Below are 27583 nucleotides of genomic sequence, written 5' to 3' on the forward strand. Positions count from 1 at the left end.
AACCTTACAAATAATTAATCTCCATAGTTGTATATAGTACATTATCTTTGTTATGCTTCTAAGCAGCCTCTTTTAAAATGCTGTTAACTATTACGCAGGGCCAAGGTGGGCATGTTCAGTAGTTAACTATGTAGAATTGGCAGGTCAGTAGATAGCCGTGTTTTACTATGTAAAAAAATAAAAAGGGTAGACCTTGGTCTAGTTCTGTTCTTCCTGAAGTCAGTGAAGAGTTTGGCTGTAAGCAATTAGAGGAAGAGCATTAGGTCACTAGAGCATTTTTGAAAATACCACTTCCACTGTTGAAATGACCAAAAATGACCAAGCAGTTAAAAGGCTAGTGCGGACGTACACAATGTACACTTAGGAGACAAATGTTGAACTCCAAGACAAACAAACAATTTACTGCATGGCCTTAACCAGTTTGGCTTGTGTGTTCATTATTTTAAAATAAAATAAAATAAAAAGAGTACTTTTAAAAACCACATACAACATCAGTGCTGACCTCTCTCCTGTGAGACAGCCTTCTCAGATGATGATTGTATAATATCCTTTCAGCTGACACAGTGCTTTTTCTTGCCCTAGCGACCTTGCCCATCGTGGGTATACTTATTATATATCCTATCTCTTCCACCTCAGTCAGAAACAAGATTCTGTTCCTGATCATTCTGAGTCCTGCAGTGAAAGAAATAAAAAACACGTGTGCATAGACAGATATGCAGGTGAATAAAAATGCATTTGAAGTATAGCGATTTAGCCTTCTTTTATTGTCTGGATACAATTAATTGTATCCTGATCACATACATGCCAATAAGTATGTGCTACTGGCTGGCTCATCTTTAGGAACAAGGTGCTGACAGGGAGCACAGTGAGAGCCCTTGTGGTCTGCTCCAGATTCCTATGTGCCAGATACAGCAGGGCCAGCCTGAATGGCAGCCTCATGCTGTTGCGTCCTGTGCATGGGATCATAGAGCATGATTATGAAAGTATCCAACTGTCAAATGGGAAGCAGAACAAAAGTCTAGCCAAACGAAAATCCCCACTAAATTCATATTACTGCAGCTTTTATTTGTGGTTAAAATACTATTTAAAGATGAGTCAGATATTTAAAATCAACATTCCCATGTCTGCCATAAGTTAGACTTTGTGCATATCTATAAGAACCTTTGTGCTGAATGCAATATTAAATGAAGATTATATGTCCACATATATTTCCAGATCAAAAGAAAAAGTAGCATATGTAGTTCTAAATATAAGATACAGAAAAAAAAAAATGTTGTAACTGCCCTCAAAGACAATCATCGTAAGTAGAATCATCATAAGTAGAAAAACCTTGCAATATTACATCTAAGAGAACTACAAATAAAATCAGAAAGGAACCCATTAAAAAAAAAAAAAAAAGGTAAACTTAGGTCTGTCTCTTTTTCTGATTCCTTAGCATTATTACTTAAGGCACGCAGTGTCCATGTTTCCAGATCTGATAGAGATGATTTTAAACATTAAATTTGATTCGAAATGTACTTTCTCCTTGTGATGAGCATTTACCCATAGCTCATGGGGCTATTAAATAAGTAGTATTGCATTTGACATCTAATTTACATATGCTGAGAGTAATGAAATAGGAAACAGTAAAAGAAAGATGTTAGGTCTTTTTATTTATTTTGTGTGAGACCTGGCAAGTGCACGTTGAATTCTGATTTTGCTGTGCAGCCCAGCTCCCATTCCTGTTCATGTGTGTCTGGTTTGTTCTTTCTGTCTTTAACACAAAATTTAGTGGTACAAAAGCAAGCATACGCATGCTTGCCAAAATGCTCTCTCTCCTGCTGTGCCCACAAAACCCTATATTGACATTTGTGTGTATTCATTTGGGTCCAAATGGAGATTCAGTTGTTGTTTTTTTTCTCTATTTGTAAATGTGACAGATTCACCTGCATCTAACAAATTACTTGACGTGTTGGTTTCTTTTTCTTTTAACATATTCTTAAAAATGTTTTTATTCATATTATATTATTTTCTTGAAAAATGTTCAAAACTGTTCATATCCTAATCCATGCAGTATGTGAGTAGTACTAATGTGTGAAATTCAGTGCGTGTCCTAGAGACAACAGTCCAGAGATGCAGTCGTTGCTGCGAGCCAGTGCAAATGCAAGGAAGCATGAGAGTGGTGTAGTGGCTTGGGTTCATTCCTGCTTTTAACTGATGTCTGTAAAGACAAATAAAGTTTTTCCCCAAGGCATATACTAACTGCATACAACAAATATTCATTGTTGTGTACTCCTCATCAGCTTACCAATGTTACCAGCTTGTAAAAACACAACAATTACTAACTGATTTAGAAATATCCTCACGTTAATTTCATTTCACTTATTATGCCTAATGGATAGCTAGATATTTGCATAAAGTGTGTGTGGCTTTTTGCCTGAATTGTTAATCGAGTGATTAAGTGGTAAGTGAAAGTAGTGCATCCAGATGACATTAATGCTGTTCCAGTCCTGGATGCCTCATGAACTAGCTACCAGTTGGAGCAAATTAGCTGTTTTAAAGATGCCTCTCTCTTAAGCTACCCATCTGCAAATAAAAGGATTGGTATAGCCAATCTATTGTGCTAGATCATCTTTCTTTCCCACTGCTTTTTTAATGGTCTTACTACAACTGTTTGTTGTTGTCGTTGTTTTTCTGTGTAGAAATGGACATCACCGTGTCTTCTTCCTCTGATGACAGATGTAGTGGTAACCTCCAGGCTGCTTTGCAGCATGTGCTCAAGACTGAACTGCATGTATTAGCTTCAAGTTGCACAAAGCCATGTGGTGGCACTTGATTCCTTCATGAGTTCTTCTCGGAGCAGTGTGGAAACTTCTGACATCCATGCTAACTCATGGTTTCACCTGTGATGTCACATACATGGGTGCGTTTGACAGAGCACCCTGAGGTGGTGACTAACCCGTCTGCGAGGTGGTGTGAGGACAGTTTGGACTGTCGGGAGTGGCCCTCCCCAAAAGGCTGATAAAATGAGGTGCCTGGGGGGCATCGCTGGGCGCGAGCGGCCGTTGGGCGCCAAGGGTCCTCGGGCGGGAGCGGCCGTCGGGCTGAGGCAGGTGCCGGCGGAGGCCGTGTGAGGGGAGCGGGCCCTCCCCGGCGGGCGCCGAGCGAGCGAGAGGGAGGGCGGGCGGGAGGCAGGGCAGGAGTGGGAGAGCGAAGCAGGAGCTGCCTCAAATGCTTGAAATAATTCCGCTTCCGTTCAGAGCCGGGAGCAGCCTTCCACGGCATCGGGGCCTCGGACCCGTCTCCTTCATTCCCCAGCGCCGGCCCGGCCGTCATGGCAACTTCCCCCCAGAAGTCCCCTTCTTCCCCTAAGTCCCCCACCCCGAAATCGCCCCCGTCCCGAAAGAAAGATGACTCCTTCCTGGGCAAGCTCGGCGGCACGCTGGCGAGGAGGAAAAAAGCTAAAGAAGGTAAAAATCAGGGGCGCGCGTGTCCTCGGAGTTACCTTAAAATGGTGGGTGGGGGGGGAGGAGGCTCGGGGAGAGGAAAGGGCTCGGGGCAGCGGGAGGAAGGGGCCGACTCGGGGAGGGCGCTGAAGGGAGGAGCGCGCTGGGGCCCCCGGCTCCGCCGCCACCGGGCGGAGGCCCCGGGGCCGCGTCCCGGTGCCAGCGCGTCCCGGAGGGGAGCCGCGGGAGACGCCTCCCTCCCTCCCTCCCGCTGCGGGCCTGGGGGGCTGCGGGGCTCGGTCCCAGCGAGCGTCGGCAGCGCCCAGCTCGGAGCGCGGGGCAGAGCGGCCGGGGCTGCCCAGGCTGGAGGAGCGGAGCGGAGCGTTTCCCCGCCGCGGCGGCCTGCAGGGCCTGCGGGCCTTGGGCTTGACCTGATCGTGGACGCTGCGCGCCTCGGAGCCCACCAGGAGTTGTGCAAGAAACGCGCAAAGCTTGATGTGTGTAGCATCAGTGACTTCTAAGGCGTTGGTTTATGGTGGCATACAGCATGCTCTAACATGCTGCTCTGAAAACAGCATAACACACGCAGAATGTAATAGTGCTCATTCCTTTAAAGGCTAAAATTAGGGCTGATTATTATTATTATGCTGTGCTGAAAATCTCTGCCTTACCATCATGGAGGTCCGAAGAAAACTGAGTGACTAGTCTGGTTATTTGTCCATACATGTGAATTAATCTCCACTCCCTTCTGAGTCTGCCTCTTTAAAATCCCATGAGACAGAGAATTGGAATTTAGTGTTACTCATCCATCATTTTCACAGCTGATGTTAATTTAAATAAGATACCAAAGTAGCAGTCACTTCTAAACAGTTATTTAAGTTTGCAAGTTCCACGCTTGCAAATGAGAAAGGCGTTATGCTCAACAGATCCTTGCTTCAGGCACAGTATTTCAGAGCAGCACCTATGCTACAGACAAGGATAATACCTCTTTGGACAGTACAGCCCCTTACTCAGCAACTACCATGTCTTCTCTCTGAGATGCATTTTGCATGACTGTTCACATTATTTGGCTTTTTCTGTTTTTTTGTGGATGGACTAAGTTGATAAAATGGTAAATGGTGGCAAACTACATTAGTTGTCCACTTTCTTATGTTATCTTTTTAGTGTTGATAATATTAGTGGCACTGAAATAGAAAAAAATCTGTGTTGAGGCCATATTGTAGGTATTTTTAGAGACATATACATGTATATACATGTATACGTGTACTAGTAAGATCAATACTATGCTATCTTCCTTTTTTTTTTTTTTTTTTGTTTGCTTTTAGTAGATTCACATGGCTTTGAATCCTTCCTGGGAAGCTTGTCCTCTTCATGCTTCCTAACTTTTCCTCCACTAGAATTAAATAACGGATTTGCAAGCTGTTCATGAGACCCCTTGTTTCTTGTAGGCTATGACACACATGGGTTCCATTCTAAGTTGTACTGCCACAGTTTGTAGGGCTTTGGGTGCCTTTGAAGTCAAACCATGGACTTCATATAGGAGGTCAGATTGCTTGTTGATCTAGACTACGTTCTTTGGTTTTCCTGTTTTAATTGAACTTTCTAGTGACTGCCCACCACAGAGGCAGGTCTTGGTCGTAGGCACAAATGTGGTTATTAAGCTGTTAACACACATAATGTATTAAAAAAATGTTAAAGTCATAGACATTTGGAAAAAAATGAAAAAATGTTTTATCTGTTGTAAGGAGTATACTAATGCATTTTAGCACTATCTGTGCTATATAAATAGCTAATTGTTGTAGATGATATATGATAGGTATATAGTTTTTGCATTTGTGCCATCAACAGGCTTTTTAATCACTGTCAAAACCATATTTTTTATGTTTTGCAACAACAGAGATAGAGCCTGAAATGCTTCACTGAATCAAATCCATTAAGATCTGAAGTGACATGGTGAAGAGTAATGCAGGCTATAAAGTCTGCATAGTTTCGAATGCAGCAAAAGTAGTTAATAATGCAATATAAAAAGGATTTTCTGTAGTAGTATTTCTTTATATAGCAAGCATTTCCTTATGAACTTCAAAGTTCTTGGAAGCAATAAATATTTCACCAATATAAGGGATGAGAATATTCTAGACAAGTAGAATAAATTCTTTGATAATGCAGTACACGTTGTTGACCAAAACCTGAGCTACCACTACTTGAGATACCACAGATGATGTAAGCAGACATTAGTTGTACATTAAGATGTAAATTAAAGTGCATTTTAATTAAACATTATAGAATATTTAATAAAATCTAAAATTTGGGGGTTACATTTGCTCAAATCATCTTGCCTTGTAAGGTCTTAGCTTGGCTTTCGTTTACAGTATCTCATCTTCACTGCTGTAATTCAAGAATGAGAACATTGTAGCTTAGTCTTTCCTGTAGGAGTGTGAGCAGCTGCAACTATAGAAAGTATTTAAATTTTGTTTAAGTAATGAAAATTACAAATGATTAACTGTGTTTGGAATTTTAATGATTTTTGTCTTACGAAAAATTGTTGAAATACTACTGCAATATTTGATGACCTGTTTATAGCTGAACTGTTGTATGCAGAAATGGTTTGTAGTTTATAGTGAGATTCTGGTCCCTTTCATTCCTGAAAAACATTCAAAGACTGAGCCACATCGTATGTACCTCTGAAGGATCCCAGTCCTTACCTAGCAGGAGGTAAGGTGTGAGATGGAGCTCACTGTGTTAGCCAGAACCAACCACAAATTACAAGTTTTTGTAAGCTCCTTATAGTAGTTTGTGTTGTGTATTAAGCATATCTTTGTGCAATTGCAAGGAGAGAACAGAAAGATCTAATTTTTTAGATGTGGAGATGTGTGTTATGTTATCTTATGAATTTTACATGACAGGTTCAGTGAGGTCATGTGTGATTGTCCTCCCTGAATTTTCCTGGCTTGGCAATTGCAGGCGCAGAAAATTTCACTCATTATAATAGCTTACGTTAGTAGAGAATCTTAAGAATTGGCCCCTGACATGATAATAAATCTGTGATACATTCAGGAATGGAGAGCAAAGTTCAGAATTGCTTAAATTGCATAGGAGAGCAGATGGGAAACAGACAGCTTGGGCCCATGAATTGAGTAGAGAGCAATTACTGCTTATTGTATGGGCTCAGTCAATTTTCCAATTGATGTGACATCAATTTCAGTAATTTTACTGGTCTTCTTCCTAGTTTATTTGGCGTTGATGGGCAGGAGAAGGAATGAATTTTCTTCTAGCTTCCACTCAGGATAGTTCTTCTTTTGTATGTTCTGTTTTGATTTCATTTTGGTATGTGAGGTCACAGTAGTCTGTGTTTTTCTGTGTGCCCAAGGGACAAGTATGTTAACGGTGTAAAAATACTGTAGACTTCACTATTTCTTGATAGTATTCTTCAATTTCTTAATCTTTGGTTTAAATAATAATACAAAATTTGAACAAATTAAACATGCAAATTAAGACTAGGCATAGGGTGTTAGAGCTTTTAAGGTACTTAAAGTAAAAATTTTGTCTTTCTGGAATCTATGATTAAAATGCCTTGGGACTTGCTAACAAAGAGGTCATGCCTTGATCTGGCTGTGGGTGCTTAAATATCAAATCTATTTCCTAGCACACAAGAAGTATTCTGCAGAATTTTAATGGAGATATTTGAATTATTTTCTTTGGACCTGTTTCAGCAACTTCTTTTTGAGTAGTACTGGTACTTTTATATCAGTAGACTTTTGCTCATCTGTCTCTTGTGTGAGAGATTCTAAGTGCTTTGAAAGAGAGTTTAAGTGCTTTTTAGGTGTTTCTTTGCTGCTGCTTTCATTTGATTCTGCATTTAAATTGCAGATTGGAAGAGATGATATGTTGTACTGTCATGCTTGTTAATATCAATATTAATTGATAAATGTAGCACAAATAAAGAAAATGGACTACTGTGTGCTAATTTCATCCTGCTGCTTCAGAGAGGCATGTAGTATTTTCTTTGAGGAAGAAATGGCACGGGGAAGGCTTTATCATCACTCTTCTATCAGTAATTTTGAACTTTCCATTTTTACTGCAGCATATCAGTACACCAACCCTAGTCTTTCTTGTGCCACCAGAATAGCTGTTGTTTTTGATGTCTGACATAATGTGCTTTTACTTCCAACCTTAGTGCATAGCAACTGAAATGTGCTTATAATCTTCTTTCCCCTTACACTGTGCTACATATTCCTGCGTCCGTGGCTGTACTGCCACAGTCGTGGTAGCCTATAGCTGATTCTGGACAAACCTATTAGTACCGCCCTTGAAATAATTATTGCCTTGGAGCAAATTTTGTAAAGCTGATGAAATATTTTTAATAAGTGGGAGGAACGTAGGGAGCAGAAAGAAAAATAGAGAGAAGACTGACCTGCTTATTGGTTGTCATTCTATTGCTATGAGCGTTTCGAAGCACATCCGCAGTACTCAGAAAGAAAAGGAAAGAAAGGAAGAAACTGCTCAGGAGGAGAGCACTGGGTGTTTGTTTCCATCTTTTGAAACCAAATTATCAGGGGCTATCTGGGAGGCCTCTGCTCTGATGGTTGAAGGGCTTGCCCAGTAGAAAGAAAGATCCCGACCTCTGAAACACCTCTGTCAGTGTAGACAGAAAAGCCAACTGTTGCTTGTGCTGCCATAGCAGTAGCCCTCCAGATGGGCTTATATGTGTCACCAGCCACACTGGGCTCTGCTGGGTTTGTGCAGGAGCGAGAGCAGCTGCAGTAGCCTCTGGTACCTTTTGGGTCTGCCTCTCTCTTGCCTTCCTGCCTCTTAGGCCTCCTCTTTCCACAAGCACTGCACTCTGCAAGAAACAGAAACTAGTCAGCACAGTTAGCTGTTATCTGTAAGACACTGTCAAGCATTTGTTACTGTTCGTACGTGGCTAAATTGAGGGCCAGGTCTTACTTCAGGCAGTGTACTTCCACAAACAGTGGAAAGAGCCCCTATGCACAATAATTTACGACCTAGAGTTCTTTATCTCTATATCTTGCATATTTTACTAGCTTTTTTCCTCTTATAATTTGCATCTCAACAGTTCTGGCATTTCAGTTGCGCAAGGACTCGTCATGATTTCACTGGGAATTTTGTTTTATCTACTGCATTTTCTTTGGGTTTGGTTTTGAGAGACTCAGATTTTTTTTTATTTTATTTTATTTTTTTTTTTAATAGGCTTTGGGAGGTTCAGAGAAAGATGTGGAAATATTACCTCTGAGATTCAGAAATGCATGCAGAAGTGACAGATAATCCCTGAGTTGTTCTAAAAAATGTCATTGCTTTAACCAGATATTCATGTAGGGCCCAATCCAATTATGCTTGATCCATGTGCATCACCTACAGCTATCAAAGTATGAATTTGTGTCCCCCAGATATCTGCATTTTTGCCAGAGAGGTTATTGAGTCTATGTCCAGAGGCATTGCTATCCTGGCAGGACTGAACTTATTTGTAGGCAAGTATTCCCTAGCAGGTGCAAACATCAGTGAAGGAAGGGGTTAGATCGCAAATGTCTGCAAAACATCGGCTACGTAAAATGCACTGACAGTGTTGAGACTGACACAGCACCACCAACCTGGCAGTGTCTGGCTGGAGCTGGGAGGATCTGCGCATGCAGCAGGTGATGTGAGTGTGTGTGTGTGAAGAGGATGCAGAGCCTGGCTGTCCTGCCTGTTGCACCCTCAATCATTAAGTTGTGCCAGCTGCTTTTGAAATATCTAAAGTGACACAGGATTTTTGCTTACACCATGTGTGACTCTTGAACTCACTGTGTCAGGATGGTTTGGATGCCAGAAATGTCTGTATATATTTATTTATTTTTTTTTTTTTTGGGGGGGGGGGGGGGGGGGTAGGGAGGGACAGAAATGGTGTTAGGTGGATTCTAAACAAAAGAAAAAAATGTCTGCACTGGCCTACGTGCAAATCACATGGGCCATAGTAGACATTTTCAGATTCAGAAATCGTTACAACCTATCATGAAATCCATGAATATCAGGAAGGTATACCAACAGAAAGGTCTGTTGGTTTGCCTTTTCCTGTTTGTGTTGTTTAGAATCTCTTTCTGACAACTGCCAGGGACCAGGACCCTGGGCTTTGATCTGCTGTGATGGCCACTAATTGAGTTGTTCTTGGAATACCTGCACGTGGGCATTCAGCTGCTGAACTCTCTATTTGCGTTTGACTTAGATTATGTGGGTGAGTTAGCCGCTACAGAAATACACCTTGTGTTTCCATTATTTTCTCCATTTCAGCAGTTTCTTAATTCTCTGCAATTCTGTAGGTTTTGTACAGGATAAAACTAAATCTGCACTAAACAGGTTAGAGGATGGGGGTTGTTGAGAGGATCAGAGCAGGGACTGGCCGAGGAAAGCAGCTGCTCTCTGCTGGGAGCACGAGGCTGATGCGGGACTGAGAAGAGGGATGGGGCCACAGAGCAGGGGTGGGAGTGGATCTGCCCCTGTGGCTGTGCTTCTCCATTCCCCTCCTCTCTTTGGCACCCCCTTCGCCTTGTACTGCCCTGGTCGCAGCAGTGGTCATTGCTGAGCTCTTCAGGATGCTGTGAGCAGGTATGGTTGGGGGTGCTCAGTGTGTCGGCAGTGCTTATTGCTGCAGCAGCTGCTTCCCATCTGTGGGGAAGGAGTGGTGGGCCACGAGCTGCCAGTTGGACCATGCTAGCATAGAGGCTGCAGCCTCACTAAATGGTTGAGGCTGGAAGGGACCTCTGGAGATCGTCTAAAGATTCAGGTATTGGATGGTTCAGGATCTAACCTGAGCAAAGCGGGACTGGTCTGGTTCACCAAGCTGGTGCCTCTGACTGGCCAGGTGTGGCGAAGGCATGGTGACAGCATCCTCTGTCAGTTCTTTTCAGTCTCTGCTGTAGTTGACTAGATGCATGTCAATTATCTAGATGAAAGGTAAAAAAGATTAAAGTGGTGAAGTAAAATCAACATTAAGCAACTGGGTGAAGAGCTTCCAGTGCTTCCAAATTACAGAGCAGAACCATGAAAAGAGAGCAGGCTAAAGACCAGCTGAGCCTGATGTGCCTTTATGTCAATGTTAGTTTTTTGTTTACATCTTCAGATTTGAAATGTACTAACCCTGATACCAGGCATACACACACAAAAAACATGTATTCTGTCTTCAACAAGAATATGGCTATAACACAGCGAAGCAGTAGAAGACAGTAAAATTCTCATTTTCATCCTCAGTGAAGCGACCATGCTGTTAAGAAAATCTGTAGTTTTAAAATGGCAGCATTTTCCTTAGCATTTAGGGAATCTGTCCTTGACGGTAAGAGATAGATGAGACCAAGGCTGACCAAGACAAAAGTCCTTACTGGCTTTGATCACTACTGTGTGGGGTTCTACATCTTGAAACCCTCCAGCCTAAAGCCAGCTTCCTGTGACTGCAGGCCTGTACTTCTGTGAGCGTCCCTTAGACAGAATCTCTGGGATATGTGTTTTTTTCTTTTTTCTTTCTTTTTATGCCTTCTGCAACAATTAAACTATGTCCTCTATGGAGGCTGAATAGTTTATGCCATCATAAACTGTCATAGGCTTTCTGCTTTTCTCACTGAGATTAAGTTACGGAGTTGATTCTTTTGTTACTTCACTGCAACGGAGATAAGTGCTTCCTATTAACTTAATCCATAGAGTTCTGCAGTCTTCAGCAAAATTCTGCTGTTGCTGAACATGGAGTCAGTAGATGTAGGGGTGCAGTTCCTTATAAAGTGGAGCTTTAAAAAAGCAGTGTTTGAGGTGTAGCTAAAGCACTGTTGCTTTCCCTTGTGCTGGAAGCAGTGTGATGCCATTTTGCATGAGAGAGGATGAGCTGGAAGGCAAGCTATTTTGCAGTACTTCCCAGCTTCACACACGGTTCTTCTAAATGCAGGATGGGGTGTGGCTGAGTGCTCGCTGTATATTCCTTGTGCCTTCTCCAGCTCATATAAGCTCCCGTGCTTCTTTGAGTATATCACTGCATAAGGGAGTGGAAGACTTCCAACCTGCTGCTCTTCATTATGCAGCTCTATGAAAGGACTCTTGGAGCCCTTCTCTTTATAGGTATTGTCTTACATTTTATGTTTGCTGTGCTAATTCTTCTTTATAGATAACATTGCTTGGTTTTAATATCCTTAGCCCTCATGGGATTGGGTATGTATGTTGTGTTGAGTGAGCCAGTGAGTTAATTCACATTGGTGACCAGACTGAAATACAAACAAAAGATGTCTTAGACAAACAGCAAAATCAAATCAACAGCCTTATGCAAATCCTTAGCCTACCATGCAACTATCCTTTGACAACCTGTGCTCAGGCCAGAGAAAACCAAGAAACCAGAGAAAAAAAAAAAAAAAGAAAAAAAAAGAAAAACAGGGATGTGACTGGTCAAGAGTGAGTTGTATTGGCAAGAGTGAGCTGTATTAGGAAGATTAGCCACCATCTGTTCACCCCAATCCTGCACCTGGCTCTAGGCTGTGCCACTGGTCAACCAAGTGATGATCTTACTCAAAATATTAAAGATTTGCAGGGTTAGTAAGAAGGCTCTATAGTCTCCCAAACGTTCTGCTTTCCTTCTAGTTTTGTAGTAGTCCATGTGAAATAATTTCACGTGGTGCTGTAAAACATTCTTGTCATGCATGTGGAATTAATATAAAATTCAGGAGAACATGGTGGTTATAAGCTAGCAATATTGCTTTTCTTTTAGTCTTTGCATTTCTCTTTACAATTTATTATTGCTGTTTGTATTAACCAACATATTATTGACAAATATCTTGCTGATACTGTTTTTTTAGATAATTTGTGCAAAGGAAAATTCCTATAATATTGCTGCAGGTCATTCTTGGTAGTTGTAGCCATATTTAAGTCCTTTTGGCTTCTCTGATTTCTGCTTAGCTTAGAGCTGGTTCTGTCTTCTTCCCTTTGTGTGGCGTGGCAGAACGGTCTGTAGCACTGACACACGGGTGGGTGAGATTAACCTTCCCTTGTAGTGAAACCTGTGAAGTTCCACTTGGATAAAGGGAATTGAGAGGGGGTGCAGAAACTATCAGTGATCGGTGCTTCCCCTCAAAGGCTCTGAACAGAAACTGAACGGAGTGCAGAGTGAAGAGTAGCTGCCCATCTCCTGACCGGTAAAGATTTCCCAGACATGAAAAGAGAATCTGGTGCTGCAAAAGCTTTGAAAGCATCCCAAATCCTAAATGTATTCTAAATATTATAGTTTCTTGAATATTTCTTTAGTACAGGGTGCTTTTGCTTGTTAATAGAATGCATACTAACAATCTGAAAAATTCTTCCCCACAGCTCTGATATTTGTACTGAAGCAGCATGTAGTACTTGAATCTCTTTTGCCTGCCGGGGGAGTAAGAAACTTTTAAGTGCTCTAATTAGAGCTGGCCTCCTGGCTTCCATGTCTGCACCAGTGCACAAGCAAACACTTAATACAGGTGGAGTTAATTATGCTAGGAAAGGGATGGAGAAAGGGAGTTGTGAAATACTTTTGTGTGTGTTTTTCTCCTTTGGAGATAGCAGCTAGTGCTTTTCTGTGTTCAGGTCTAATAAAAATCTGTGGGGCTCGATGTTGCCATTGATGTTTAATGTAGACTTCAACACAGACCTCTTTAGATAGCGTGCAGGTCATGACTGCTGGTTTCTTTTATGCAAGGACTTCACGCTCTAGCTTCTCGTTTACCCCAGAGGAGCAATGTGAGGTGCTTCTTCTTGCCTGGCCATAGGCTTCCTGACCCTAGCTCCTAACAGTTGCATGTTGTTGTGCCAGTGTGGTGCTGCCAATTATGTCTGCACTACTTGAGCTCATGACTGATTGTTTCCCTGGAATTGCAAACAGGCTAAGAATTGAGTACTGAACAATCAGAGGGCTCTGGTTGACCACCTCAGGACTCAGCAAATAAGCAGGCATCATACTTGGCCAATAAGTGGACAAGAGTACAGGCAGCCTGGAGACTGCGTATGCAGCAAATGTGGGTGTTAAGGGCGGAATTACTCAGACAAGAATGTCTAAATTGCTGTGCCCTACTTACCTAACTGTGAGCTGGATTAATGAAAGGGAGAGTTTAGGCAGAGAAGTACTTTGGGTACATTTAGCAGGAGAAGAGAGAGATGTTTTCTTTTGTATCTGTACAGGTGGCCCTTTTGAAGCAAGCCAAAATAAGCTTCCTCACCTGGGTAACGGCCTGAATAGGTTGGCAGGGTGTGAATCTATTTTCAATGTGTGTAAAGAAAAGCGTAACGGTTTGCCAGCGTATAGCCTTTCATTTATTTTATTTTTTTTAACAAGTTTCTTCTTCAACCATTGAGTTAGGCTAAGGCCTAATAATTTTTTTTTTTCTTGTAACCGTAGGCGGTTCTAAAGCAGCAAACTCTTAATAGTGAAATATTGGTTTAGAAGAACACTAATGTGCAGGGGATTCTAGAGCAAACGAGGCAATGCTGTCAATGGTTCAGATTGTTCTTAATTACAATAATGGCATTACAGAAGCTGCAGTTGCTGTTGGGCACAAAAGAAGATAATGATAATGTCAGAGTGCTCAGCGTAAATGCAGTATAATGTATTGCAGTACGGGATTCAAAAGATGATATGCCTAACTTGTCGTCAGAGTGCATGAAGAAGAAGAATGGTAAAAGACAGAACAGTTTTTGTTGTAACTATGTAGTTCAGGTTTTTGTGTGGCCTTTGCTTTCAGGCTTAAGAAGAAATGTCAGGTCTCAGGCGTTTAAATGATGTGTATTAATTTTACAAGAAGGTGTGATCACATCCGTCCTCCCCACTTGGAATAGGAAAATTTATCCTCACTTTAAGAAGGGAAGGAAATAAGTATCATCTTAGTACTCTCATACCCTCAACATTTTTGATATTGATCCTATTAGAAGTAGCATATAAGAATGTGAATATGGTAGATTTGGCCTTGAGTCAGAATGCAGTCCCTGTAGCCTCTGTAAATAAGGCCAGATCTATTTGATGCATGGGATCCTTATTTTGTAGATTAAAAAAAATAATAATAATAAAAAAATCAACTGTGAGTTTTGGGGATATTTCAAAGCTGGATTTGAATTTTCTGGCTAGAGGCCAAATCTGAACAGTAGTACTTGTAAGCATTTAAAGGCCGTATGCTGTGCACTCAAATACTCAAATTCATTACTGTGGAGGATGAGAGTTTATAGTTCTACTGCAAAATAAAACACGCAACAAAACAGTTCAAGGTCTCAGATTCTTCTCACTGCTTTGTTGTCATTCTGAATTATAGGTAAAAACTGATAATAAACTGGAAAATAGTGATGATGGTCCTCTTTATACCATGGGTATTTAAAGTGACTTACTGTCTTGCAGACTTCTTAAAAACTTATTGCAGCATTGGATTGGAAAAAAAAATAGCATCCAGCTGCTTTACAGCTTTATTATTTTGTTGATGTTTAACTGACTTGAAGCAGGTACCCCCAAATGAAACAATTTATATAGAATCTGAATGAATATTCTTGGAGAGTTGTCTCATGCACAGGATGCCAGCATGTTTTGTAAATAAGCAGCCTGTCTGAATTTAAGAAGCGACTGGACTGTGCCCTTAGGCACATGGTCTAAACTTTTGGGCAGACCTGTGCGGTGCCAGGAGTTGGACTTGATGACCCTTACGGGTCCCTTCCAGCTCGGGGTATTCGATGATTCCATGATCCTGTTACTAGGCGGCCGTCAGGGTGCAGGTGCGCTGCAGGGCACAAGGTGGCTCCAGTTCACGAGGAAAGCTGGCGCGAGCGAGGAACTGCTGCGAATGGCTCATAGCAGCCAGCTTCAAGGGGCAGGACCGAGCTCAGCATTTCGCTGTACTGCAGGTCTGCTGTTTTGTATACGATTTGAATCTTAACGGGTCTTTGGAAGAAGGCCGTGTCTAGCCCTAGGGTAGGACTACTGAATTTAGATTGCATTTTCCTTCTCATATTTCATTTTTGAACTAGTTATCCCAGTGGACTTTATCAGATGTTCTGAGCTAAGTTGCTTTTGTCCAAGTAAAAGGTAACAACGATGATGTAAAGACCATCGTTCCAGGGCTGAACTACAGAGAAATGAGAGCTGGTGTGTACAGTTGTGGAACAGAAATAAGGTAGGCAGAGGATAAAGCAGAGATTCAAAGCTTCATGAGAGAGGTTCTTAGCAAGCAGGTCATTAAAATCTGATGGGTGAGGGAGAGAGCAGAATAAGTTGATTAGAAATCCCATATTGTGACCAAACTTAATAAAAAATATCTTATGTCCCTTGTTGGTCTTGCATTATGTAACAACAGCATTTTTTGTTTCAAAGTCTCTTAGAAGTGAATTATTTTGCCATTGCTGTTTCCAGCATGATAGTCTCCTGACAGTCTACTTATATAGAATGTTTTTGTCTGAGCCTTTCTAAACACTGGAGAATTTTTGAATGACAACAGGAAGGAGGAAGTGCTTGTTTTATCTCTACTTGTCTGCATGGAGAAACTGAGGCAGGAAAAGATTAAATGAGTCAATTTGCTTATGTGATATTCTGCAGGTTAAGAAATGGAAACAGAGCAGTCTTCCCATTTCCCAGTTTCAGTGGTTAGTTTTAGTTTGTTTGTTTTTATAGTGTTGTTCTTTAAGTCTCAATTGCATGTCTTGATATGGTTTAGAGTTTTATACAAAACTGAAATTTTAAGTGTATCTTTTTATTTTTTAAAACAAGCTCATCTGGTGTTTAATTTTTTTTGTATGTGAACTAGGCAGGAGATTTCTGGGTTATATATATATTAATTTGCTTTATATAGTGCTGCAGCAGGCATTATATTAGATTAATATATTAAAAAATGTTGCTTTATAATTAGCTTCTTTCCTCTATTAAAAAGGAGAAGGATTTGGTTAAGAGGTTTAAGCTGTTTTACTTAATAACAATCTTTCTTGAAGTAATGTCAGATGTTAAAACAAATTTGTGTATCTAACAAATTGCTGTATTATTTATTTTTAAAATTTTAAAGCTTGTAGTTTTCTTCTCTAAAACCTGATGTTAAATACACCAACAGAGGTTACCTAGAATTACTTTTACTAGTTTTACTAATATTAAAAATAAGTGCAAAACATCATTTTGAATTACTAGTTTCTCTGTGTTTTCAATTTTCCAAATTAATTTTACCAAAAGTTAACTGTGGGCATGAATACAATTAGTAACTCCCCGTACTAGATCTAAACCCTTGTTCTTCATTCAGTCAGAACGCCCTGTAAGGTCAAAGAAGGCTTTGACTGAATAAGGAATACAACAACTAGCCCTAGTTTTAGTACATATAGGGCCAGACTGTGGGTCACAGCCAGCTTAAAAGTGTACAGCTCCAGTGATTCCAGGTCTTGTGCATAATAGGCAGATCCTTCACACTGTTATGACAGTGCTTTTTTAACATGTCAAATAGAGGAGAAAATAATGACAATTTTATGGCTGCTCAGAATCTTATTAACATGTCTTTATGTTTTGTGTTTCTAGTTGAAATTATGCAAATATGGCTTTAAAAACATTTCCCTGTTTTCATGAGAGAGTAAAGAAAATAGAAGCAATCAAAAATTGGAATTAAATACTCAGATAGTTTGGCCAATTAATAAATCTGCAGTCGCAGAATAGAAGGTCTGTGGGCTGGAGCTGGCTCTTAACTTAATGTTAACTTACATTTAATTAGCCAGACCAGATGGAAGCTGGCTAAGCTTTGCAAGAAGGCTTGTGGGAAAAAGACATAATCTTCCATTTTGTCAAAGGAACTAATACCACCGATTAAAGGTTGGTGTTCTTTTCAGAATTTGAAGAGTGGATGCACAGTGGCTGATGGCAAGAAACAGCAAGGGCATTAACAAATTAGCTTAACTCCTAGATGACTAGTATACCAGCTCTGCTTCATTTTGATCCCCGGTTCAAACCAGTGGTCTCCAGTATCATTAACAAAAAGAGTTATCAGAGAGATAAGAAAGTCTGTGTTTTATTCTTTTGTCAGGAAAGTAGATTGCTGTGTAGGCAGCTAGCATGGATAGAGATGAAGCTCTGGGAAAAGTTTTCTTACCCAACCGAGTAAAAATTCATGCTGTTCAGTTGTTAAGCACTTGGGATCAGTCTGACAAACCACTTAATTCCTTGCTTAATAGTAAGTGTTCAAGTAGACAAGTCAAGTAGATAAGAAACTATTCATGTGCTTAACGAGGTGCATATATGGATCAACCCAGAGAGCACAGAGCTTAAGGACAGGTACATACTATATTAAGGCTTGAAAATGTCGTACAAAGAGTGAAGGTGATCCGTCAGATACAGTGAACCTTAAGCGTAGCTGCAAGAAATGAGACGTTTTCAAAATATGTAAATTAGAATCTACCTCCACCACGCCCCAAAACGAAGGAAGGAGTTAGGTTATGTTAGTTGTTTGAGTATTTAAAAAGTCTTTGGGGATGCTTCCCAGTGATTTCAGCAAGATAGAGAGGTTTTTCTGAACTGAACAATAGTAACCTACATACTAGGAAAATAAGGAAAACTAGCATTGCTCTGAAATATCCAGTACCGCCTTGCTTGTGCAGAAAGTAAGGAAACCTCCAGTAGGTAGTAATTATTTTAATTTTGGTCTATCATCTTCTTTGCATGCCTTGTTTACAGTAGAAATACTTGTGCAAAGACTGGCTTGAGATAGAAGGCCAGCAAACAAACACCTGTTTTCTGAAACAGGTTTGTCTGTCTGAATTCAGCAGCCGTCTTCACATCCAGCACTAGAGAATTAGATGTCTGGTGGACTTTATGAGCTGAGATACAGGCACCTGGTTTGTCACATCTGAATATTCCCATAGCAGCCAAAAATCCATTCATATGTGATGGCTGTACATGTATCAAGTAAAATTTTGTGCATGAGATCAGGATAGTTCTTACGAAGACACTATCTTGCAAATATCAGTTAATTATCTGCGCTTGCTGACAGTCCCAGGAGAGAGGGCTAGGGAGCTGAACAAACGTGAAACTGCAACCTGTTCATGATTGCCATGTGTAGATCAAGATACGATATGCTGAAGTGAGGAAATCTGTGCTGCTGTTTGCTGTAGCATCCTTAGAGCACGGATAAACACAAGATTCCAGCCCCACACTCTGCAAGGTGTACAAATTAAGTAAAACAATTTTAGGAGGAAAAGCTTTTCTACTATATCAGCTGAAGTAGAGCACCTATGGATTTGGAATACTACTGAGTACTTTGAAAGCTGCTTTCACATATGTACATTAATGATTTGCTCTCCTTTCTCATTTTTAAATAATTATATCCTGGGGATAGAAGAAGAAAAATTTTACTAGTCACCATTTACTAGACCACATTCATCTATGATTACCAAGTGGTGGTATTAGAGATGCCACAGTTATTTTCCATTTTGAATTACTGACATATTTCAGATACCACTTGGTGACAAAATTCTTGGAGGGAATGGTAAACTTAAAAACAATTGAAGTTGCATATGACAGAAGTAACATTTACTGATTATGTGGCTCACTTCAGCCATTGTAAACCCAGAGAAGGGCAAGAGTACACACTGCACTTTTTGAAGAAGTGAAGGTAAGCGAATATTTTTGTGTTTTCTTGGACAGATAAAACTTAACACATCTAAACCCAGCTTCTGATCTTTAATAAATGCCTGCTGTTTCTTACACAGAGTATAGCATAGCCCAGTAGGATTTGTCCCAACAAGTACATTTGAAGAGAACATTTAGGAACAAAGTCATTCATTTGCCCTTGGTAATAGTGTGCTGGACATCTTCAGGTAAGAATTACATTCAGTTTTGTAAGGACATGAGTATCTTCAAATTCTGCCTCTACAAAAGGCATTGTAGAAAACAGAGGAGTTTGAGAACTGCCATTTTCGTGGAAGTACTGTGCAGTGCTAAACTTGCCAAAAACTAATGGATCATTTTCAGGAAATTGGAAGTTAAAGTGGATGAGTCAGTCTACATCAAGGCTGAACTGTTTCCATTGAACTTAAATAATGAATGACAAAATCTACAGACAGCACAATCAGCTACAGAAGTTTTTTTCATTTGTTTCATCCAGACACTACAGTGGATTCTATGTTTAGCAGAGCCCTCCTTGTCTTTTAGTTTACCAGGCTTTAGAAGTGTCGTGTGCATTGTCATAACCATCATTGACACTTTTGCAGAGGAAACAGCAACGTGAGCATTTTTATTTTTTGCTTCACAGCAGTTACTACAGAGTGTGGGCCACTCGTTTTTGTAACTTCAATCTCCAGAAAAGGAGAGGATTGCTTCTTATTTGGAAGTGATCTATGTTAGCTTCATGCTTTCTTCTTAAAGGAGCCATGTCATTTGCTTTGTGGTGTGTATAAGGATTTTCACATGCTTAATGAAAGATATCAAACATTAGGTAAGAGGAAAGAGAAAAAGAAATAATTTTTAATAGTTTCTATTTTTAACAAATCATATACCCAGAGCATATTTGTGCTCCATATTATTGTGCTCTGTATTTTGTCACCATGTAACAAATACGCCTAGAGCATATTTGTGCAACACCACTCTTACTTAGTAACAGGATTCTAAATGAATCTAACTCTTTGTAGGAATTCAAGAAAAAAAAAAAAAAAAGGTGTTCTTGTATATGGCTTAGATTTCCTTAATGTGAGATATTTTACTTGATGTCTGTTCATGTAAATAATGGCTGAGGGCATGGATATCCTGGTGAATTCTTTGCTCAGTTCTTTGTTCCTGCAGTGACTGTACTGCTCTCCAATTTCTATCAGGAGATGAACCACATGAGCATTTCAGAGTTGTAGAATCACTGTGGGCCTTGGGTCTTTGGGCTTATACAGGCAGTGTAACAGGGGGCAGGTGATGTCTCCATTCATTCACAATTGTTCATGCCAGCATCCCTGCTGAGCTACTGTGTACTTGAAGTCACAGAAACACAGAATGGGTGAGGTTGGAAGTGACCTCTGGAGGTCACCTAGAGCCAGCTGTCCAGGGTCAGGTCTCCATGGCTTTTGATAGAGCCCTCACAACTTCTCTGGACAACCTATGCCAGTGCTTGGTCACCCTCACAGTAGACAAGCATTTTGTTATGTTCAGACAGAACACCTTCTGTGTTTGCACCCACTGCTTCTTGTCCTGCCAGTAAACACCACTGAGAAGAGTTTGGCTCAAACCTTATTACAGTATGCCTTCAGATGTTTCCTCTGAGCCATCTCTTTTCTAGGCTAAACAGTCCCAGCTCCCTCAGCCTTTCTTCATATGAGAGGTGCTCCAGGCTATTCTTCATCTTAGTGGCCCTTTACACGGCTCTCTCTTGCACTGGGAGGCCCAGGACAGGACACAGTACTCCAGGTGTAAAAGCGCACGTCTAAGATCTCCCTTTGTCTCCACTGCATTTCCACCTTGCAGAGCAGTCATGCAGCTGTTCAGCTCTGACTTGGCCTGGAGCATGGGAATGAGGTTTTACGAAAACTTGCATATACTACCATATGAAATTCATACAAAGTTGGTCAGATGTTTCTTGGTGAGATTTAGTATGAGTAAGCTTAACATAATTTAGAACAGCAATTAACCACTTTTTCAACTAGAGAATAGACCTGGATGTGGAGGAAACATTTTCTGTTTTTTGTTTGTTTGTTTGTGTGTTGTTTTTTTTTTTTGTTGTTGTTGTTTTCTTCTTTCTTTTTTCTTCAATTAGATGCAAACATTATGACAAATATTTTCAAAGCCAACTAGAGAATTTTGCTGCACTTAAACATTCTGCTGCTAAGTATACTATTTGGCTCTGAAAATCCCTACCTGAGATGTGCCCACCTAGAGCATGCTCCTAAATAATGGCTACAGACTCAGCTGTATTAATTCACATGTATTGACCCAGAATGGTTTCTGTTCCCTGTGACCTGAAGGCAGGTACAATGCCTGGGTATTCCATTAGAGAAGGAAAAGGCTCCAGAAAAATCTTACTGTTCCAGGTCTTGAAAGAAAAGCTGAATTACACCAATGAGTATAATTATCTGGTGCTTTTCTGATGGCTGTCATCTAAATAGAAATGTTAGATTTTGATTCCTTTTGTTAATTTAATATTTCACGTAATTGGCATTTAAAAAAAATAACAACTATCTTTCTCTAGTTAACATAAAAATGGGTTAACAAAGGCCAAAGTAGCTCAGCACTTACTGTTCAGAGAGGTACAGCTGGAGAGGAGTATGAGCAGAGGGGGAACACGTGACAGCTCTTCAGAATGCTTCGGCAGCCTCCAACAATTTGTCATTGGCAACTCTTTGTATGTACATTTACTAAAACTCTCTCCAAATACTTTTTTTGGGTGAATTTTCCCAACTGGCATTTAACTGCATGAAGTTTTTGACACCTTCAGTGGGCTGCATAAGGAGTTTCTCAGTTTTACTTCTTTTTGAAGATCCATCTGTTGATGTTGGTTGTAATCTTTTTGAATATTGTTTTTCAAGTGATTTATTCCCTGTTCACCTTCTCTACTGAAGAATTCTGAGGGTCCTGAGGATGTGTGATTTCATGTGCACAGCAAGACATTAGAAAGCAGGACCACTTTCATCCTGTTACAGTTACATTAGTGTTACACTCACACAGAGTCTCCCTGTCTGATTGTAAATCCTGAGATGTCCCCTGCCTTGCTCCAACTCAAGTGTTTGTGTGACTGGAATGATTGGGATCAGGGAACTGATGTAAGTTAAAAGTAACTTTTTTTCTTGATTGGTTGATTAGTTTTAATCTGAAAGTCTTTCCTGATGTAATTTGCCGTAAGGACCTGCGAATGCTTGTGCAAGAAATGATGAGCATGTGGGAGTGAGAATGAGCAATAAGTTTGGGAACAAGGTACGATTACCTCTTTCAAAACAGTGGTGATTTAATGGCACAAGTTCCTGCATTAGATTTGGATGCTTGATTGTGGTGTGCCTCAGTTTCCAGATAGGTGAAAAGAAGTGATGCTGAGAATTCCATTTGAAAGTCCATTTGAGCGTTCTAGATGAAAAATTGAAAGGGTTGAGTGTGAATGTGGTGGGAGGATTAGCGGACAGGTGTGCTTTAAAGAAATGGTTTGAAATCCAGTAATCTACTTCTAGATTTAGTTGAGAGTTATAATCCCATTAATTGGTGCCAATATATACTAGATTTAAATCTAATGCATTGAAGTGTGTAATTTAAGGCTTTGCAGAACAGTGTTAGCACATACACACGCAGCACGTGTTAGTAGTGTTCCTGTGGAATGCTCCTTATTAAAGTCCAGTAGTTACTTACAGTGCCTTTCATGCTTACTATCATGAGCTCTCAGTCAAGTTAGCAGAAAAAGAAATTTAAAATAAGATTTTTTTTTCCTCATAAGTACTGTATAATTGGTAGATGCTTTTGTAACTGATGTTATCACTGACATACGGAGGTTTTCACAAGAGATTCCTTTTTGATCAAATGAGTTCTGTTTTCTTTTTTTGAAATCCTAGTATTAGCTTTAGTAGCGGGAAAGGGTTTTTAGAGTTGGTACAAAAGAGAAGAGGCAGTTTTGCAGCAAAGTAACCATTAAGATGTCTTATATCCATGTTGCACTCTAACATACAGTGCTTAATAGCAAGGTTTATTTTGGAAAAATTATGCCCAGAAAACCTCTCGATCTAGAAATCTAGACTTACGTTGTGTTTTTTTTTTTTGTTGTTTTTTTTTTTTTTTTTTGGGGGGGGGAGGTAACCAGAGTAACTGTTCTGCTGTATAGAACTGCTTCTCACTGAAATTTTACTTCTTTTTTCTTTTGGCTGGTGTGTAGTTGGTGCTTACTAGACTGTTACTTTTTTCAGTATGAGCAGCTGAAGTTTTAAATATGAATTCTAGCTTTTTGACCCTATTAATCGTAAAACTGCCTGACCTATCTTGCTTACTGTAACAATTTTTTTTTAACTGATGAGTCATGATCATATTTTAAATACGTTTTCTTTAAAAATAAAAATAAAATAAAAAAAAAAAAGCCCTGACTGCATTTTAAAAACATTTTTAGGCAAAGAATTTAGCATATGTATTTTAGCACATATTGCAGGGGGCTTATGATAAAATAGCTTCAGTGAAAATTAGATTCAAATTAGAGTACTCTGACTTTGAAAAAAGGTTGTGGGCACATGTTTCTGGGAGTGGCTGGAAGAACTTTGACTGTAGGGGAAGGTTCAGTCATACGGGCGCTTTACCTAGAAACCAGATAGGGTGATGTTTCTGGTTAAAGCAAGATGCAGAATTTAAAGTAAGGAACCAATGAATATGAAAATTAATTTGTGTGTTGTTTACCCTAAAAGAAAAACAACTATGATCTATTTCATTTTCTTTGCCTTCTAAAAATATTTTTAGAAATAAATAAAAAGCATTAAAGTATTTCAAGAAAACAGTTACATTTTAATAAAGCCACTAAAACTTCTTTGGATGGGGAAAAAATCTCTTGAGGACCAAAGCCCTACCCTCTGTTAGAGCCCAGCAATGTGGGGCTGCAGAGCTGTTTAACCCACCCCATGCACAGTAATTACAGAGCTAGAGCTGAGAGAAACCTGAACAAAGACTGATGACAAGATTTAATTCCAGCTGTTGTTCAGTTTGAAAAAGTGCATTTTGAAGTGTGTAGACTTTTAAATGTGTATGGATATTTAACTTCTACATATCTGTGGAGCTGTTCTGCTCCAAGGCACCAGGTACGTGGCTTCTTGGTGTTTCAGGATGCTTCCCAGAGCTGAGTGAGTCTTGGCAGTGCCCTCCTGGGCTGGGGGAAACTGAGGCACACAGCCATGGACCAGCTTCCCGGTATCCTGTGTACAGTCAGCTGCAGCACTTCCTTGCCCCGGCTTTCTCTGTGCTTTGGTCTTCGTGGAGGACCTAAGTTTTCTCTCTGCCAGCTTGCCTTCTTCGAGGATATTTTTTTCCTGTGTTGCTTTAACTTTTTTTTTTTTTTTTTTTTTTTTTTTTCCCCCAGGGACCAGCCACTTGTTAATTTATCTACCATATAAGAAATTGTGCACAATTAAAAGCCTTCTTTGGTTGCATTCGCCCTTATCCCTCCCACATTTTTTTTTTCTTTCTTTTAATTTCTGGTGACCCTTCTTTGACTTTGGTTACCTTTTAAGAAGTGGCAGGATCAGGCCATTAAGTTGAAATGAATTATGAAATACTTAACCCTCTTGTCTCCCCTCTGAAATGCAACCCCACACATACCAGCTAGACACAGAAGTTTCTTGCAGAAAACTTGAGAGCTTTTCTTGTAGAAAAATGTGACGTCTGAATGTTTGTCTCTAGCCTGGATTGCAGCATATGTAGGATACAAGAGGGATAAAAAAAGAAAATAAATTTTCCCTGCGCTCCGGATCCCATGTGTCTGCAGGAGCTCTACTTTTATCGTTTTAAAAATGATTTTTAGATAAAAAAAAAAAAGAAAAAAAAAAAAAAAGAAAAATACACTGCAGGGTTCCACACTTTATTCAAGGAGTTAAAAGTCTGGAGCTGCGCTTGATGAGCCAGATGGTCTTTAACAGTAACATTGTTCATATTGTTTAGATTATCCTGTTGCAAGTACAGTGCCTCGTTTACCTTTTATGGAAGAAAGTGTGGAAAATTGACCACAGATGTAAGTAACCAAGAATGATGGCTGAGGCAATTCTTACCAGGCCTCTCTCTCTAACACGCCTGATCCTGCAGATAAAAATAAATAGAGAAATGTGAGGCAGCACGAGAAATATCTAGCGTTACCTATTTAAGTGTTTAATTTGAGCCCTGTGAGCTACTAAAATCTTTATTTTCTTAGCCTGAGATTTCTTCCTATTGAACTGTTTTCGGTTTTTCACTGTAGGCAGCCTGAATGTAGATTTTTATCCAGGTACTAAATAGCACATCATTATATATTTTTTCCATCCTGTTTAAAAAATAGGGGGTGGGTGGGAAGAAGCCAACTACACTGACCTCAAACACAGTTTACTGTCCAAAAATCTTCCTGAGAAGATTGGTACCCATTTTGTGCTGTAATGAGAGAGCACAAAGTCCCCATTAATATTGATTTGACTGGTATCAGAAGCAAAGGCTGTGCCAAATTAATTAGAGGTAGTTCATTGTTACTCCTAATAATGGACTGCTGAGTCTGTGAGGCATCTTGCAAGACAGTTCCAGATTGAAATAAACTTTCTTAGACAGGTATCTCTTTTGTGCACTATCTGGAATTGGAAGGTGCTGTGCTTAAACAGAGCAAAGAGAAAATGCTACAAACAAAAAGCCATAAAGCCCTGTTTTGCAAAGTCCTTTTGTCTCCTATCACTTGTCTTTCTCTCCCTCATTTCCTTCCTCTTATTAGGAGCTGCTGTCAAACAGCATTTACTTAGAGCAAGTGGCTCCCTTCAGAGCCCCTAAGCTGATATCTCTGCATTTGCATGCAGGTGCTGCTGTGGTAGCGCACAATATCTTGCCTGCCCTTTTCCCCCTGCCCTGGCAAAGCAAAGAGAGTAGTAATTATAAACCAACAGGTTTACTGTATGAGGGCCCAGAAACTGGAAATCTCATGTTTGTTCATGAAAATGGGCTAACTGGGGGTACTCTTCAACAAAATTGTAGATTCCTCTTACTGTTAAAGGTGACATCTTCACTTTATTACGAGAAGCCTTCATTCAAGCCTTGATCAATCTAAGTGTATTTCTCTTGCCAGTGCAGTACTTTTGAACCTAATTCTGACAGCATTGGTTTCTAGAAGCAAAGACTAAGCAAGTTGTCTTTTGAATACTTTTTTTTTTTAATACTTTTTAAAAAATGGTCAGAAAAAGATATTTTACAGGAATCATGGGAGGCTTGAGATTACGCTGAGGACCACACAACCTGTGTCATTGCTAATGTAAAGTCAGCGGTCAGCGTGTCTTCCGTTTGAGGAGTAAATAGGCTTCTGGGGCAGAAAGTTTGTCAATTTAAGGTGCCACTAAGTGGGGCATGAGGGACTTAACAGCCCTTTTAATATTTTTTAATACCTACATTCAAAATCTGATCAACTGAATTGGCAGCACGGGGCACTGTTTTTTGTTGTTTAATTTCTGGTTCTGCTCCCTGTAGAACCTTCTGGAAAAGGAGATTTGTTGGATATATCAGCCCTGGCTCTGTGCCTTCAGTTGTATGGTGGAGAAGGGGGAGCCACAAAAGCACAGGTGGGGAGGAATTGGCAGCAGCAGCACTGGGGTGGGAGAGTGGAAAGGTGACAACAAACAAGGGGTGGGGTCAACGGACAGATGGACAAGGTGACAGGCGTGTTCAGGAGGCATCCAGCTTGCATCAGGATAAAGGAGGTGAGATGAAAGCAGTGCCATGGCATGTTGGTGAAGCTTATTCAGGCAGGGGTGGGAGCTGACTGATGCTGAAGTGGGCTAAGCTTGTGTTTGGGAGCCAGCAGCCCTGGAGTGCTGATCCTGGTTCTGTTCTGAGGGTGCAGGCAAATTCTCGTTCCTGCCTGTTTTGTTATCCATAAAACAGTGATAATGACCATTATCTACATCAAAGTGATGTCATGAGGCTTGTAATGCCACTGTAGTTCTTTAACAGCAGAGATTTGTTGACCCTTGTTTATGCCTGGAGTCAACAGATGCGCTTACCTCTGTGACAAATGCAAGGTTTTACCTTCTTCCTGTTAATGCTACAGAGCAAGCACAGCTATGGAAAAAGGCTTTAGACACCATCCTGGCTACTATAAGATACTTGGTAATTGCAGTTGGTCTGCACAAGTAACGAAGGGCAGCATTTGCCTGACATACTCTGTAGTACTAATGAAAATGGACATATTTGAAGAAAAACAGAAGCTTTCAGGTCCCTGGTTATATCCGGAGAGCTAACAGGAAAAAAAACAAAGATTAATTTGTTCACAGATGTAGGAGAGTTCTAAAACTGAGTCCAGATCTGTCAGAGGGATTAGGTTTTGTGCTTGAGCTGATCATTGATTCAGCAGGGGATTCTCACCTGCATTTTAACTCCTTCAGACTAGAAAGAAATACTCAGATGGTTGTCTGTACATTTCAGAAAGGAATTTTAAAGCAAGGCTTTCTAAGGATGAACGCAGATTTCCATCTAGATTAAGCTGCAAACAAGTGGTTTGGAAGAGCCCAGAGTCTGCCCGTTAGAT

General features: G+C 40.3%; 1 protein-coding gene across 3 annotated transcripts in view; it reads left to right on the forward strand.

The window, feature by feature from the left end:
• The first annotated feature begins 3173 nt into the window (after window positions 1-3173).
• PARVA (parvin alpha) overlaps window positions 3174-27583 on the forward strand; it is a 66325-nt gene continuing 41915 nt past the window's right edge. For 2 of the 3 annotated variants that reach the window (XM_032187631.1, XM_032187632.1), the window contains exon 1: window positions 3174-3449. In XM_032187631.1, coding sequence (XP_032043522.1) covers window positions 3314-3449 — 136 coding nt within the window. In that variant the 5' untranslated portion in view covers window positions 3174-3313. Of the gene's footprint in view, window positions 3450-15439; window positions 15563-27583 lie in introns of those variants that run through there. The other variant, XM_032187634.1, reaches the window with a different exon arrangement.

This window comes from Aythya fuligula, chromosome 5 (genome assembly GCF_009819795.1).
Source record: "Aythya fuligula isolate bAytFul2 chromosome 5, bAytFul2.pri, whole genome shotgun sequence".
NCBI classification, from domain to species: domain Eukaryota; kingdom Metazoa; phylum Chordata; class Aves; order Anseriformes; family Anatidae; genus Aythya; species Aythya fuligula.